Source organism: Ostrinia nubilalis, chromosome Z (genome assembly GCF_963855985.1).
Source record: "Ostrinia nubilalis chromosome Z, ilOstNubi1.1, whole genome shotgun sequence".
Lineage (NCBI taxonomy): Eukaryota > Metazoa > Arthropoda > Insecta > Lepidoptera > Crambidae > Ostrinia > Ostrinia nubilalis.
In genome coordinates, this window is record NC_087119.1 from 9899337 (window position 1) to 9914130 (window position 14794).

Here is a 14794-nt window from a genome sequence, read left to right on the forward strand (position 1 = left end):
ACACTCTGCTTGATTAATTATTGTTCTTTACGTTTGCGTCTGAATTACCTAGTATGAAACTAAAGTTAGTATAGAGGAAATGATAGAGTGACTTGATAGTAGACAATAATATTTTTATAATACAGGGCATAAAAGTGAGGTTGTAAAAAACTAACCAGTGTGTTCAAACAGACCATGCTTCTCGCTCGAAAATCCTTAAACATTCTCATGACTTACCACATTATCTTACCATCAGTCGATGTAAAAAAAAACAAAAGTTGTGAAAAACCGTAACAACTGTGGTAAGACAACTGTAAAAAATAAACTAAATAGGTACTGTAAATAATTCTGGCACAAACGGAAATAGCTCGAGTACATTGAGGAGTGAATAAAAAATGTCGGCTTTCATTTCCGAGAAAGAAGAGTAATGGTATCGAGTTCGGGACGGTGATCTCAGTTCTCTGGCACAGTTTTGGCAACATATCCCATACACCCTGTATAATATAGTCTACAAACTGTATAGTCACAAAAGTGTAGATTTGAAGGGAACTAGACTAAACACTGTGATAATGCGTTTAGTTTAAGTTTACCAATATAAGTCAGCCAAGAAGTGACACTTATGCTGGGGAAAGTTAGACAGGAAAATTGCCTAGGGGTATCTCTTTAAGACGTGTCTTAGAACGTACTACAGTATGCACATTATTATGTGTAGTTTATTTAAGAAAGTGTTCCATTTACGTTTAAAAAAAAACTTTTTAGAGACGCACAAAATTTTGAGCACAAACGTTTTGTTTAATAGCTTTAGTATTTTTGTGAGTTCAACTCTTCTTTCTAAATTAATATTTCGCTATTAATGAGATAATAAGTTAGCGTGAATTCCGAGTAAGTTCGTTAATTTAATAAATTATTCTATACTAATTTAACAGGAGCGAAGAAAACAATTTGAATCGCACAGCACGTAAACAACACCGAAACATTTTTGGGAGCTTCTTCAATTAACGATTCTGACGTTTTCTATTGGGTTCCGTTTGCGAGATCAATGTCGGAGTAACTTTAATTAAATTCGTTTTGTCATTGAATAAACTTAGTTCTGGGTTGGCTTGGCTTTGTAACGGAAACGTGGCAATAATAACTTTGACAGTTTTAACCTCGCGCCGCGCTTTGCCAGACGAAGCATGTCGACGCTAAACGAAACTTAGACAGTTGTGACTCCCCGCGATACATTGCGACTTCAATTACGTTATTGCTGTTAACTTTTGACAGCACTACCGATTGTGTTAGTGCGACTGTCTAATTAATAAATGTTGGAGCTGATATTTGAATTTTAATGGTTCGAGGTAGCGTATTTGGATTTCTGTCGATGTGTATTTTTACTCGTACCTTTATCCACTTTCTGATTATGCATTATGCGAAAGTTTTTGGGCCTTATTTAACAATCTATTATGGCTTCCTTTTTGCGTCTGAACTCTGAAACGCTGTCTTGCATCTGGAAATCGGTAGCTAGTAGAACTTCTATATTATGAAAAATGCTCATTCATAAAATCTTTATGACGTAGGTAACATAAACAGACTAAGTGCACAATATTTGACTATAATCGGGGTAGAAACGTCATCAATTGAATAGGTATTATAAAGCTCCGGCGCTAGTAAATGCCAACTAGCAAAGGGAAATTTATGGGCACTTAGTGTAATAGCAATACTGCTCTGGCCGTGTCAAGCCCAGCACTACACAAAAAAGCGGCAAATACAAGTTATTCCCATGTACCAGAGGGCTCCGTACGTCACGAATCTTCTAATGTAATAGTCCATACTAAACAATGTCAAACTGTAGAGTCCTAAAACCTTCAGTACCTACATCTTTAATGTTAATACATTTATCCGGGTTCTGTTTTATAAAACATATGAGGAACCCTGAAATGATCAAAATGCGTTTTTCCGCCTTGTATTTTACCAGAAGTGTCACAATGAAATCTTGTGAACACCTAAGTAAGTAGATTATATTGTGTTTTTTGAATTATTCACTACCCAGGCAAACAATAAAAATCTCAAATCAATCAACTAAAGCAAATTGATCAACCCACATCAATTTAATATCGTTGTGGAATTTTCCAAACGGCCGTTAGAACTAACATTTTTGGATGCACGATAGCTCCCCAAGGAACCTTAAAAACATATCCGAGTCTCCGTAGTGACATTTACGACATACGACCATGTCATAACCCGTAAAAGAATAGTTTCCCATGTGCTCGGGCTTGTTATTAGCGTCCAGAACACTTTCGTCCCATTTTAGTAGATTGACATCATTGGCGGAGATTATTTTAAGACAAACGCTTTTCGTGAAACTTAATACCGTATTTGCGGGTTACTTTAGACCTAGGGCAACTTTGACTCAAAACATTTAATTTCCCACCTCTTCTTAGCAATGTCGATAGTTCGTGCGATTTTAGCAGAATTGACTTTACGTCAAACGCCCCGCTTTTCGTGAAACACACCGTATTTGCGGGGTACTTTAGCCCTAGGGGCAACTGTGGCTTTTAAAAAAAAAGGATTGAATTTCCCACCTCCACAATGTCGATAAACAACTAATTCGACAGGGCAATTTTAGATAGCGTAAGCGTAGCGTGGTTTGCTTTCAATATTTTTTGTTGAGCCAATGTTGCCCTTTAGAGCGAAAGTAACATAAAACCAGCTATAATTACTGAAGCGATTCTTTTAACATGCGCGGTTTGCGCTGAAAATAATTTAAATTGCATTTGTGGTTTTTAATGCAAATGAAATCTATCAATTTTAAAGCATTTCTGTGTGAGCAGTGACTCCGATGCTAAATATAATTCAATTAGGGCTGTGGCAAGCTGCGCTTAAATGCATCGTGTGGGCGCGCACTAAGTGATACTTAAGTACTCTCCATTTTGGTACAATCCTCGCCTCTCAATATGTTAATATTCGCTTACACACATACCTACTTAGTTGCATGATATATTCATCTTGTAACGGCATTGGCTGATAAGTTCTTCTGACAGATTTTTGATTTGTTTCTTAATGAAACGCACTTGTTGTAAAATCATCTTTATTTTAAGGAAACTTAAGATAGTTACATAAACCTTTGGTCCGAAGAAAGAATATTCACAGCAGTCAACAGTCCGAATAAGCCATACGAATGCCTCTTTTGAAAAAGTCAAAATTTTCCACATTTTTATGGAATCCTTTGTACAGTAAATCCCTACGTTTTCCTCGTCTTGGAGATGAAATAACTATATTTAAGTTTTCTTAACCAATCGAAATTAGATACGAGTAATTTCATAATTCTCGTGTAACACTTACTTACATTGTGTTGTGCAACAAAGAGTACCTATTCATCTCTATCACAAACTCACGAACAATCCTTCTTTCCAGGAACGATGTGGCGACTAGCGCCACTGGTGGTGCGGTTGACCGCCGTATCACTGGTGGCCATAGCGGTCGCCGAGCCCGGCAGCGAGACCGACCTGACGCTGCCGGTGCGGGTGACCGCGGCTCCCGTGCGGATCACATCGGCGCCCCGCAAAGCGGAGCGTAAGCAGAGGAACCGCCGACGTACCACCACCACCACCACGACCACACCCGATCCGGATGAAGAGGATGATATTGACATCACCACGCCCGTTGCGACCACCACAGTCGACCCAAGGACCTTTGATCACAGTAAGTACCGTTTATTTCGTTCGTTCGTTTCAGCCAAATGACGTCCACTGCTGGGCAAAGGCCTCCCCCAAGGTTTTCCACAATAAACGGTCCTGCGCTGCCCGTTTCATTTCTACACCGTGTTTTAAGACAGTAATGTGAGCAAAAGTAACACAACAAACTCAGTCACTGTTGTCTGTCAAACTCTACATACGAGTACCTATCAGGGATTTGTAATACATAATTTATTAGCAGTTACGACAAAAGCGACTTTTTTATAGAACTTTTTGTTTTCATCTTTATATAACTAACTGTTCTTGCTTTTCTCTACATTTTCTCAGCAAACGATTGAAACTATTAACTTAGGTATGTTATTATGATGTATTTTGGTAAAGCAATATTTTTTGTAGTAACTAGTACACTAGTCCAATCCCAAATAATTCGACCTCCGCAACGAAAGAAAGCTACAATGAAGCCAAATTTCCTGAGAGATATTGCGCAATGGTAGAGTATTTCTGCGACAAAAAAGGGGAATAAAACTATTTTTTTTTTCGTTTTGGCAATACCGGTTCTTTAGCTTATATGAAACGATAATCAAGTAGGTACTTATTAATAAATCCCTACACATAAATTCGTGCCTATGGCTGTTCTAAGCATTTAAATTCAAGCCTTAAAATATACAATCATTACAAATTCCAATTCATTACAATATAACTCTTTTTATTATCTACTGAGATCGGCGGCCATTGATATCCAATGTAAAACATAAATTCATCTGGAATCTGTGCCGAATTCGTTAGCGGGTAGCGGGGCCGTGGGTCGCATAGCTGATCAATCGCCGATATGCAGATTCGACAAACATTGGTCTTGAGATTTGTAAAATTTAACTCTATTGATAAAGAATAAAATTTCAATAAAATAATAGTCGTATTAAAGTGAAAAATCAGAATCTATACTAATATTACAAAGCTGAAGAGTTGGTTTGTTTGCTTGAACGCGCTAATCTCAAGAGCTACTGTTCCGATTTGAAAAAATCTTTTTGTGTTTGATAGTTCATTTATCCTGAAAAGCTTTAGTCTGTGTAACATCGCCCTACAGCCAATAGAGGCGGAGCAGTAAAGAAAAATTAAAACTATTTCAACGCGTACGAAGTCGAGGGCACAGCTAGGGGTTAAATATTATTTTTGTAATCCGTGGCAAATAGGCCGCTGTCCATTGTCAGGTTACGAATGACAGATGACATTTTGTGACTTTTGGGAGTAATCGTCACAGTAGAGTCTCTTTTTAAACGAGAAGTTTTAAAATAACTATGTACCAATTACCAGTTAAATATCTGGTGTTTTATTTATGAAGTGAGATCTACCACCCTTTGTGGGTAACAAATAAAACTCAATTCGTTTTAAATCCAGGAGCGGTTCATGACAATATTTCCGCATAGATGTGTGCTCGAAGTAATAGAGCTGTAAGCGCGCTGCATCGTGATGTATGGCCCATTCCCAGAGATTGAAGCAATGACTTGTATAATTTACATTTATGCAGCTACTTTGCAATGATAAATTGGAGTTTAATAATTGAGTTAGCAGCTGCGATATCGATCCTTCGAGTGGAAGTGTTACGTGGACGTCAATACTCACATCTCTACTCGTTAGACGTTACGTAGGTGTATGTACGTATAGTTACCATGCATGAAGATTGAAAATTACTTGCAGTTCCCACGTGCTTTAAAGGATTAAATTAATTGTGATATTAATGACGCCGCGATGGCCCACTGATGCGGTAAATTTGAAACGCCTAAGCAGGTTTTCAAGCAGGCTCAGCTTTAGCTTGTAAATGTAAAATAACTTTTAGTAGATGTTGTCCTAAGATACATTTTAATTTGACTACGAAAGTATTTAAGCCATAAGTACTATTATAGGACTATTCTCACCTACTGCTTCCAAAACTACAGCTATATAGCTAGGATCTATCTTTAGGTATTAAAAAGAAGTTAAGATAAATCATAAGACAGAAAACATACCTTGATATACCTAGGTCAAAAGGGATTATATGCTGGATCCTAATCTAAATTAATCTCTACCGGCATTTTAATTACCTACCAACGAAAGTGTTCTAAAAAATTCATAAGTCCTCAATCTCCTTCACCTCTCTGGTTTGGTGTAATTAGTTGCTCGTTAACTTGCACGTGTTTGCCTCATTACCAGATTAGTCCAGGGTCGTTTTATTGCGAGAAAAAATAACCTAGTAATTTTCCTTGTGAAGCACCCGACATGGTCGCACGTACATAATTTGATACCACCCTATATTCATTTGCTGAGCCCTTTCTTATTATAATTATGGAGGTGCGAGAGCTTGTGAAATTGAAAACCTTTAAAGGTGCACGAGTTGTTTTGCTAATCATATTACAGTAAGCTTTTCCAGTAATTTTCACTTAATACAGGTAATTACATTTTACAGTAAATTGCCTTTATTATCATTGCGTGCTTAAAAAGATACGAAGTAGATTTTTTGCGCTCAATAATCTGTGATATTGTCACCTTATTATCGCCATCTCATTACAGTTTTAATTAACTATTTTCTGTAGTGTAAAGTTATAATATTATAATAATAAGCACTGAACGTTCAGTGTAGCATTCACAGATAAACACCTTTAGCTTAATGAACACAACTTAAGTATCTGCGTTTCATAGCGAGTAAAAGTGAAAGCCTTTCCCTTTCCTCCCACACTCGCACTTCTAATAACCAATTCAAAATTTCGACGCCATTCCACCAAAAGCATTCGGCGTATCCGATTGAGCGTTTACTAAACTCAATTTTAGTCACCACTTTTACAATAAATGCCATTTCGTTGCCGTAAATTTATTCTGCGCGATATCAAATCAAAATTCCACTCAGGGTGGAAAATTTTAACCGTATACAAAACAAGTAAAAAACCGGAGCCACAATTTGTATTTCCGCGGAGAGAGGCCATACTGTTTTCCAGTCGTGCGTGATATCTCATGGCTGTGTCGCATTGCCGTAGGTACCGTTTTCATTTTAAGTCACATAGTTTTGCAAGGGGCTCGGTAAGGAATGCCGCCCTACGTGCGGGCATTCAAATTGTTTGTCGCCAGGACGGTATTATTTGAGAGAGTAACTCTCCGGTCATCGGCAGAATGCGCTGACTGAGCTAGGAATGCGAGTTGCTACGTCTTGGACTTTTAATTTGAAAATCGAACCGTTTTTAACGCGCGTATCTTTTTTTTTTACTGCTGATTACTTACATAGTTCTTTGGAATATGTGAAATTAAGCCATATCTATTCATGAAATGTAAATATAATTTGCAAAAGTTTATGTTTGTAAAAGTGGCCAGAAAATTGTTATTTATCAATTTATTTACCAAACGAAATCTCAAGATCAATGAAATGTCAACCTTCCACAATGTTTTCTGTTTGAAATCCAAATGCGTAATCCAAGTCTCCTCCAATGAGCCAAGTTTAATAAAGTTTTGGTTTTACTGGCCTCAGTCGCCTAGTTTTATTGTAAAATGATTTTCGTTTCGTAGAAAAAGGACATAAGATTTTATAACTATTGAAGGTTCCATTTTTGTGTGAAATATTTTACAAACAATCCACAATTCTTAATTAAAGTCACGTTCTTTAACTGAAATTCTTTTTACAAGCTATGAAAATGGGACTCTTGATAGTTTTGTGTTAAATTCTGAAGTTTTATTGTTCAAACCGTACTCGAAAATTAAACGTTAAATGGTGTTAACTCAATTTTAAAATATAGCTCGGCTCGGTACGAAATTCGTTACAAGCTATAAACTAGTGTTAAGAAGAGCCATCTATTGGAGCGCGTGAGAAGCTCCAACCAAAGATCAATGGCAATACTATCACCGAGCACACCGCATCGATTACGTCACGCGATGTCAAGAAACCACAACAGATGGCGCTGAAGCACACCTATATAAACGATTGCACGGACGCTTAACGTCTCTCATTCTCATTTGAACTTTCAACTGAAATATTGTAAACGCTTTATTGTAAAGTAATAAATCCCAGTATATCTTCAAAGTCGCCTGATTTACCCGTGTTGATCCATACACACAAGAAGATTAGGAGTCACAGACAATAGCTAGAAATTAGAAGCCTAGAAACACACTCTGAACACGCAAACATTGGACCTTCAGAGCCGCATCATCCATCATCACATCGAGGGATCAGCAAAGGGTCTGGCCAAATCGTTCCTTTTTCCCCCATCTTATCCCATTTCAATTTTACTAAAGCTGTGCTTGTTCCTCTAGGTACCGTGTTGTGCTTCCTCACGAGTCACGTACGCAGTTTACAGGAATTTGGTGAGTACCCACTTTTATAAATCGTCAAAATGAGTGTTGAAAACGTAACCGTTCGTTGTAAATCTCCTAATTTGTGCGTAGATTCTGATGATACTGTAATTAGAGAATTAAATAAAAAACGCGGTTCAATCAAGGGTAGACTGACGTTATTCGTAAAATTTGTGAATTCTTTTCATAGCCACTCTCGTCCTAGCGATAAACAATTAACCGAATTAAAATTGCGTAGTGAATTAGCCAAATCATTATTTAGTGAATTTAATAGCATTCAAAGCTCCATCGAAATGCTCATGGTGTTAGATAGTGAAACTGCAATTCAGTTAGAACATCGTGAATCATTTGAAAATATTTATTACGAAACCATGGCAGAAGCAGAAAGTTTAATAAAACGTTTTAGCCTTTCTGATTCATCTAGTGCTAGTTCTAGGTGTGAAGCTTCGATAAATATTAAGCTTCCTACTATTTCACTACCCTCCTTTGACGGGTCGTTTGAAAATTGGTTAGAGTTCAGGGATACCTACCTTTCTATGATTCACAACTCCACCCAGCTTGATGACATTCGTAAATTCCATTATTTGCGTACATCGCTAACTAGTCAGGCAGCTCAAGTTATTAAATCAATAGAATGCACATCAGAAAACTACACAATAGCTTGGGATTTGCTCAATGAGAGGTATAATAACGTCAAGTTGCTGGTACATAATCATGTCAAGTCTTTATTTACCATTCAAAATCTAAATAAAGAGACTTCATTTCATTTAAGGAAATTAATTGATATAGTTTCAAAGAATTTACGTGCCTTAAAGACACTCGGGGAACCTGTAGAATATTGGGATACACTTATTATTTATATCATTACCTCCAAATTAGACGCAGTAGTTGAGAAAGAGTGGGAGGAACATAAAAATAATTTATTTACGCAGCATCATAAACGCGTTAAGTTAGACGATCTCATTACATTCTTGAAAAATAAGGCTGACACTTTAGAAATGATTAAAGCGCATAATTCTTCATCATTTTCTAATAGTAAAGTCCCTTTTGATAACAATAAAAAACCTCAACAACAATCGCAACAAAAATCACATATTTTCGCTTCAACAAAAAATAATGTGAATTCCAAAAGTACCCGCACATGCTCATTATGCAGCGGAAATCATTCGCTTTATTCTTGTACTAAGTTTTTGGATTTAAACGTTAAAGAGAGATTAGAATTCGTTAATAATAAAAGGTTATGTGTTAATTGTTTACGAGCTGGACATTTCGCTTCAGATTGTTATTTTGGTCCGTGTAAACAGTGCAGTAGAAAACACAACAGTTTATTGCACAGTAACAATAATGATAAAGTAGAAAACGCATTAGTATCAGTCGTGGAGTGCCAACCGGATTCGAACCCCGTACTGCACTCGTCGGCAGTGTTACATACAGCCGAACCGACACGAAACGAGAATTCGAACAATAGTTTGTATACGCAGGCGTCAGAAACTGTTTTATTATCCACAGCTTTAGTGGAGATAGCAGGTAATGACAATGTATATCATAAGGCTCGCGCTTTGTTAGATAGCGGCAGTCAACACTGTTTAATTACAGAAAATTTACGTAAAAAATTAAAAGTCGATTCGATACAGTCCACATATAATATCACAGGAATAGGGCATTCACACACTCAGTCAACAGAGTTGTGCGAAATTAAGATCAGGTCATTAAACGGTGATTATAATACTCGCTGTAAATGTATAGTTTTGAAACATATAACTTCAAATTTACCAACAGTTCCATTACATTATAACTCTTTAGACATTCCGAATAATATTCAGTTAGCCGATTCGTTATTTTATTTACCGTCAAAAATTGACTTATTGATCGGGGCTGACGTGTTTTGGGAATTGTTGATAGAAGGTAAAATGCGATTACCGGCAGGTCCTTACCTACAAAACACTACGCTAGGTTGGATTATTTCAGGCATTGTTTATAATTCAAAATCAATAAATAATAAAAGCCGTGTGGTGACGGCAGAGGAGAATACATTTGTCACCAACCCCTACTCTTCCCGCGGGTGTCGTAAGAGGCGACTTAGGGACTACACATCAAACAGAGAACGGGCAGCAGCGCTCTCTGAAAAACATCAATCTTTTAAACTGCGATCTCCTACTCACTTGAAGCATTAACTTATTTACATAATATTCGCGTACCGCGTCATGTTGTAGGAACGTGTGACCATTCTAGGATCGAATTACACATATTTACGGATGCGAGCGAGGCTGCATACGGTGCATGCGCTTATGTTCGGACGTGCAATAGTAATGATGACGTCATCACGGTGAGATTATTATGTTCGAAGAGCCGCGTCGCGCCAGTGAAACCGGTTAGCATTCCACGGCTCGAGTTATGCGGTGCACTATTGGGAGCTAGATTGTATGATAAAATAATTAAATCACTTCGATTGAACTTTGACAAAGTTGTTTTTTGGACAGATTCTACTATAGTTCTCAGATGGTTGCAAATGTCACCACATCAGTTAAAGACTTTTGTTCAGAATCGCGTTGTTGAGATAAATGAGTTGACAAGCAACACAATTTGGCTGCATGTAAACTCGTCAAATAATCCAGCTGACCTGGTTTCCCGTGGAGTACTTTTAAATGAATTGAGTTCATCAACTTTATGGTGGAACGGACCCACCTTTTTATTTGAAGATAGCATAAAATGGTCACAAAATCAAAATAATATTTTACAGAACTTAAATGATTTACCTGAGTTAAAACTTCCCACTACAAACTTGTTGTGTAGTAGCGATTCTAATTTACCTATCATTGATTTCAGCCGATTTTCTAAACTAAATCGATTACAAAGAACTTGTGCTTATGTAATGCGTTTTATACATAACATACGAACAAAATCTATTGATGAGCGGTTACACGGGCCGTTATCAGTAGAAGAACTTGATAAATCCTTATTGTTTATAGTTAGACAGGCACAAATGGAATCGTTTCCTGAAGAATACAATGCGCTTTATAATAATCTTGCTATAAATAAATCAAAACGTAATATTTCCAGTTTAAATATATTTTTAGATGCTGACAAAATCATAAGAGTCGGGGGCAGATTAGTTAATTCTGAATTTTCATATGACAAAAAGCACCCCATTTTATTGTGTAGTAAACATATCTTTACCTATTTATTATTTCAAAGTCAACATTTAAAATTATTGCACGCTGGGCCTCAATTAATTTTATCTCATATCAGAGACAATTGGTGGCCACTAGGCGGTAGAAACTTAGCAAAAAAAGTCGTTAACCAGTGTGTCATGTGTTGTCGTTTGAAAGGTAAAATAGTACAACCAATCATGGGTAACTTACCAACTGAACGAGTAACTGCAAATTTTCCTTTCATAAACTGTGGAGTAGACTATGCTGGACCTTTATTTATTTTAAATAAGAAAGGTAGGGGTTCCAGACTAGAAAAATGTTATTTATGTCTATTTATATGTTTTTCAACTCGAGCGATACACTTGGAACTAGTAACTAGTTTGTCTTCACAGAGTTATATTTTAGCACTGAAACGATTTATTTCCCGGAGAGGAAAACCTTATCAAATATTTTCCGATAATGGACGTAACTTTGTAGGAACAGCTCGTGAATTTTCAGATTTTTTAAAGAGTAATTCTCAGTCTATCATTGATTACGCTTCAGATAATCACATTAAATTTAAATTCATTCCCCCTTACGCGCCTCATTTTGCCGGTTTATGGGAAGCTGGGATCAAGTCCTGTAAGCACCATATAACACGTGTGGTAGGAAATGTAAACATGACTTATGAGGAATTCAGCACAGTTTTGGTACAAATTGAAGCTGTCCTGAATTCCCGCCCTATGTATCCTTTATCCTCAGACCCCAACGACTACTCTCCACTCACTCCTGCCCACTTCACTATTGGTCGGCCGCTGACTGCACCTGCAGAGAGTGATGTTACCGCTGCAACCACTCACACACTCAATCGTTACCAGCGAGTTGAACAGCTGAGGCAGACATTTTGGAGGAGATGGTCTACAGAGTACATATCAGAGCTTCAGAAACGTACTAAATGGCAACAGAAAACTGAAGACTTGCAAACTGGAACATTGGTTGTCATAAAGGACGATAACCTTCCGCCGCTGAAATGGCGGTTAGGACGCATAATAACTCTGATTTCAGGCAGTGACGGCGTACCAAGGGTTGCTGTCATTCGGACGGCCACGGGCGTCATACACAGGGCATTCTCAAAGATATGCCCACTTCCGGTCTCTGAGGTGCCAGGTTCGAGGCTCGGCGCGTGACACGACGTGAGCTGAGATGTTGAGAGGGAGTCTCTCAAGGCCCGCCGGAATGTTAAGAAGAGCCATCTATTGGAGCGCGTGAGAAGCTCCAACCAAAGATCAATGGCAATACTATCACCGAGCACACCGCATCGATTACGTCACGCGATGTCAAGAAACCACAACAGATGGCGCTGAAGCACACCTATATAAACGATTGCACGGACGCTTAACGTCTCTCATTCTCATTTGAACTTTCAACTGAAATATTGTAAACGCTTTATTGTAAAGTAATAAATCCCAGTATATCTTCAAAGTCGCCTGATTTACCCGTGTTGATCCATACACACAAGAAGATTAGGAGTCACAGACAATAGCTAGAAATTAGAAGCCTAGAAACACACTCTGAACACGCAAACAACTAGGCTAGTGGGAGAACTAGTTCAGCCCAATTATGACGCTCGTGTATAGGTTGAAAATGTAACTCACTCTTCGTCCCCATGCCATCTTGTACCGAAAACGTCACCGAGCGAGAAAATAGGCCAGAACGCATCGTTGATAAAATAAAAACTTTCCCACTTATTGTTGTTGTACAAGTTCGAATTCAAAACCTATCGAGATAAAATGTTAAGAAAAATAAAAAAACGCTTTTTCACGCCGGCCCATCTATCTAATAAACCTAATATTGGTTCGATACGAGCTCAAGAGGCGTGAAATGACGCCCCTCGCACCGCCCTACGGGGGGGTAAGCCTCACCAAATTGCTGAGACCTCTTCAGTTTTTGTTTCCCTCCACAAAGTCTCGGAGGTAGCGGGAGAATGAGGGGCCTCGATAACTGGTCAACCAAAGGTGCACCCTATCTTGTGGTATGCAATTAAGGCCTGATAAGGTGGAAAAAAGTTTTTTACAATATGCGCTTCATTACTTGGTGCGTAGGTTACTAACACAAATTGTTTTTAGCGATACTTATAGAAGAATGGTCATTGTTGACATAAAAAATGGAGTCGAAATTCGATCGGGAAAGTAAAAGATAGAATTTTTATTTGATTTTTACGAGCACACAAAATCCGTTCTGTACATGACAGCAATGAAACGTAATGGCACTTGAAATTCCGCCAGTGGTAATAAAACATCGATTAAATAAATTCCAAAAACGATGCCACTTCCCCGTCATCTACTAATGCAATGTAACAAAATAAGTGATTCTGTTATTGAAAACATCTCATTGTGTGGAAAATCGAATAATATCCTTGACACATATTTTGGTAAACATCACAAACATTCAATATAGGTTACTAATATGTATTATGCGGTCGCCAGGCTTGGTGGTTGTAGGTTCACATCCCGCTGGAGGCAAATTATGAAAAGCACCAGAACTCAAATAGCATAATTATAAAAATAACTCAGTTTGAGACTGGATAAATAATTGATGCAATAGTTAGAATTAACATTTGAATGCGATCTAAAAAGTTGAAAGTGATAATTTTTATGGGAATTAACAATTAAATTAAATCAATCCATTTATCTAATGTCACAACTTTTGGCAGCAAACAAATCCGCCGTCAAATGACAGTTAAGTATAAGAACCACTCGACAAAGTAAGTAGAAACGTTTGGAGGGAGTATCAATCACTTATATCAACAATAACAGCACTTCAATGGGCCCATAATAATAAAAGTCTAACTTACCTACTTGGCGAATACTTTGTCCGAAACTCCGAGCAACATTACAATGAAATGTCATACGTCGATTAAAATAGGTCACCACTTCCAATTTTATTACATTTTAGTTTAAAAACTAAAACAAACAAACAAAAGAGGTTTACTAGACAGTGACTTTGGAAAACAAGGTTCACATCATCTGAGATAGAAGAAAAACAAATGACAGTCAATTATTTTGATTAGAACTTTGTAGAATTCAATTGTTTTTGCGTCTGGGCAGACATGTGGATTCATACGAATCGAAGTGATGTTGACAGATTTGTTTATGTAACATTTTACTTATGCTGAGTTGCACCGCCTAGCTATAACAGTGACTATAACGATAACCGGTGTATTTTGTATGGAGTTTAACAGATCTTTGACGTTTGTTAAATTCAAAGTAAGATGGTGCAACCAAGCCTTAGGCTGGGTAGCACCACCCTACGTTAACTTTGACAAACGTCAAAAATCTGTCAAACTCCATACAAAAACATTGGTTATCGTCATATTTACGGTCAAAGTTAGGTGGTGCAACTCAGCCTTAGTATGTTTATAAGATGTACCTACGTCACCAAGTTGGCCTTCTGCCACCAGATGTGGTGACATCCCCTGAGTTCTCAGTACCTAGCGGGTGCTTGGCAGCGGTGCGAATAACACAGTTTATTGCGAGGCACTGAGCATCTAACCATTATGAGCGGTAATTAAGGAAATGATGTTCTTGGCTGCCATACATGCTGTAAATTAATGTTTAATTCTGAAGCAGAGCGTTTAAATCCGCCTGTGAAGTGCAATAGACATGGTGTAATTATTGTCCAATAAAATAATATTCAATCTCT

The 14794-nt window shown here is 37.7% G+C and overlaps 1 protein-coding gene and 1 long non-coding RNA gene across 2 annotated transcripts in view; both read left to right on the plus strand.

The window, feature by feature from the left end:
- The first annotated feature begins 3377 nt into the window (after positions 1-3377).
- The window catches only part of LOC135086939 (discoidin domain-containing receptor 2-like), a 105382-nt gene continuing 93965 nt past the window's right edge, over positions 3378-14794 (plus strand). Inside the window, exon 1 of the mRNA XM_063981763.1 lies at positions 3378-3660. Within this exon, the coding sequence (XP_063837833.1) occupies positions 3378-3660 (283 nt within the window). The remainder of the gene's footprint in view (positions 3661-14794) is intronic.
- LOC135087193 (uncharacterized) lies at positions 7452-12574 on the plus strand. Its single transcript, XR_010260704.1, has 3 exons — positions 7452-7848; positions 7923-7973; positions 11855-12574. It is a non-coding gene; the product is annotated as an uncharacterized LOC135087193 (long non-coding RNA).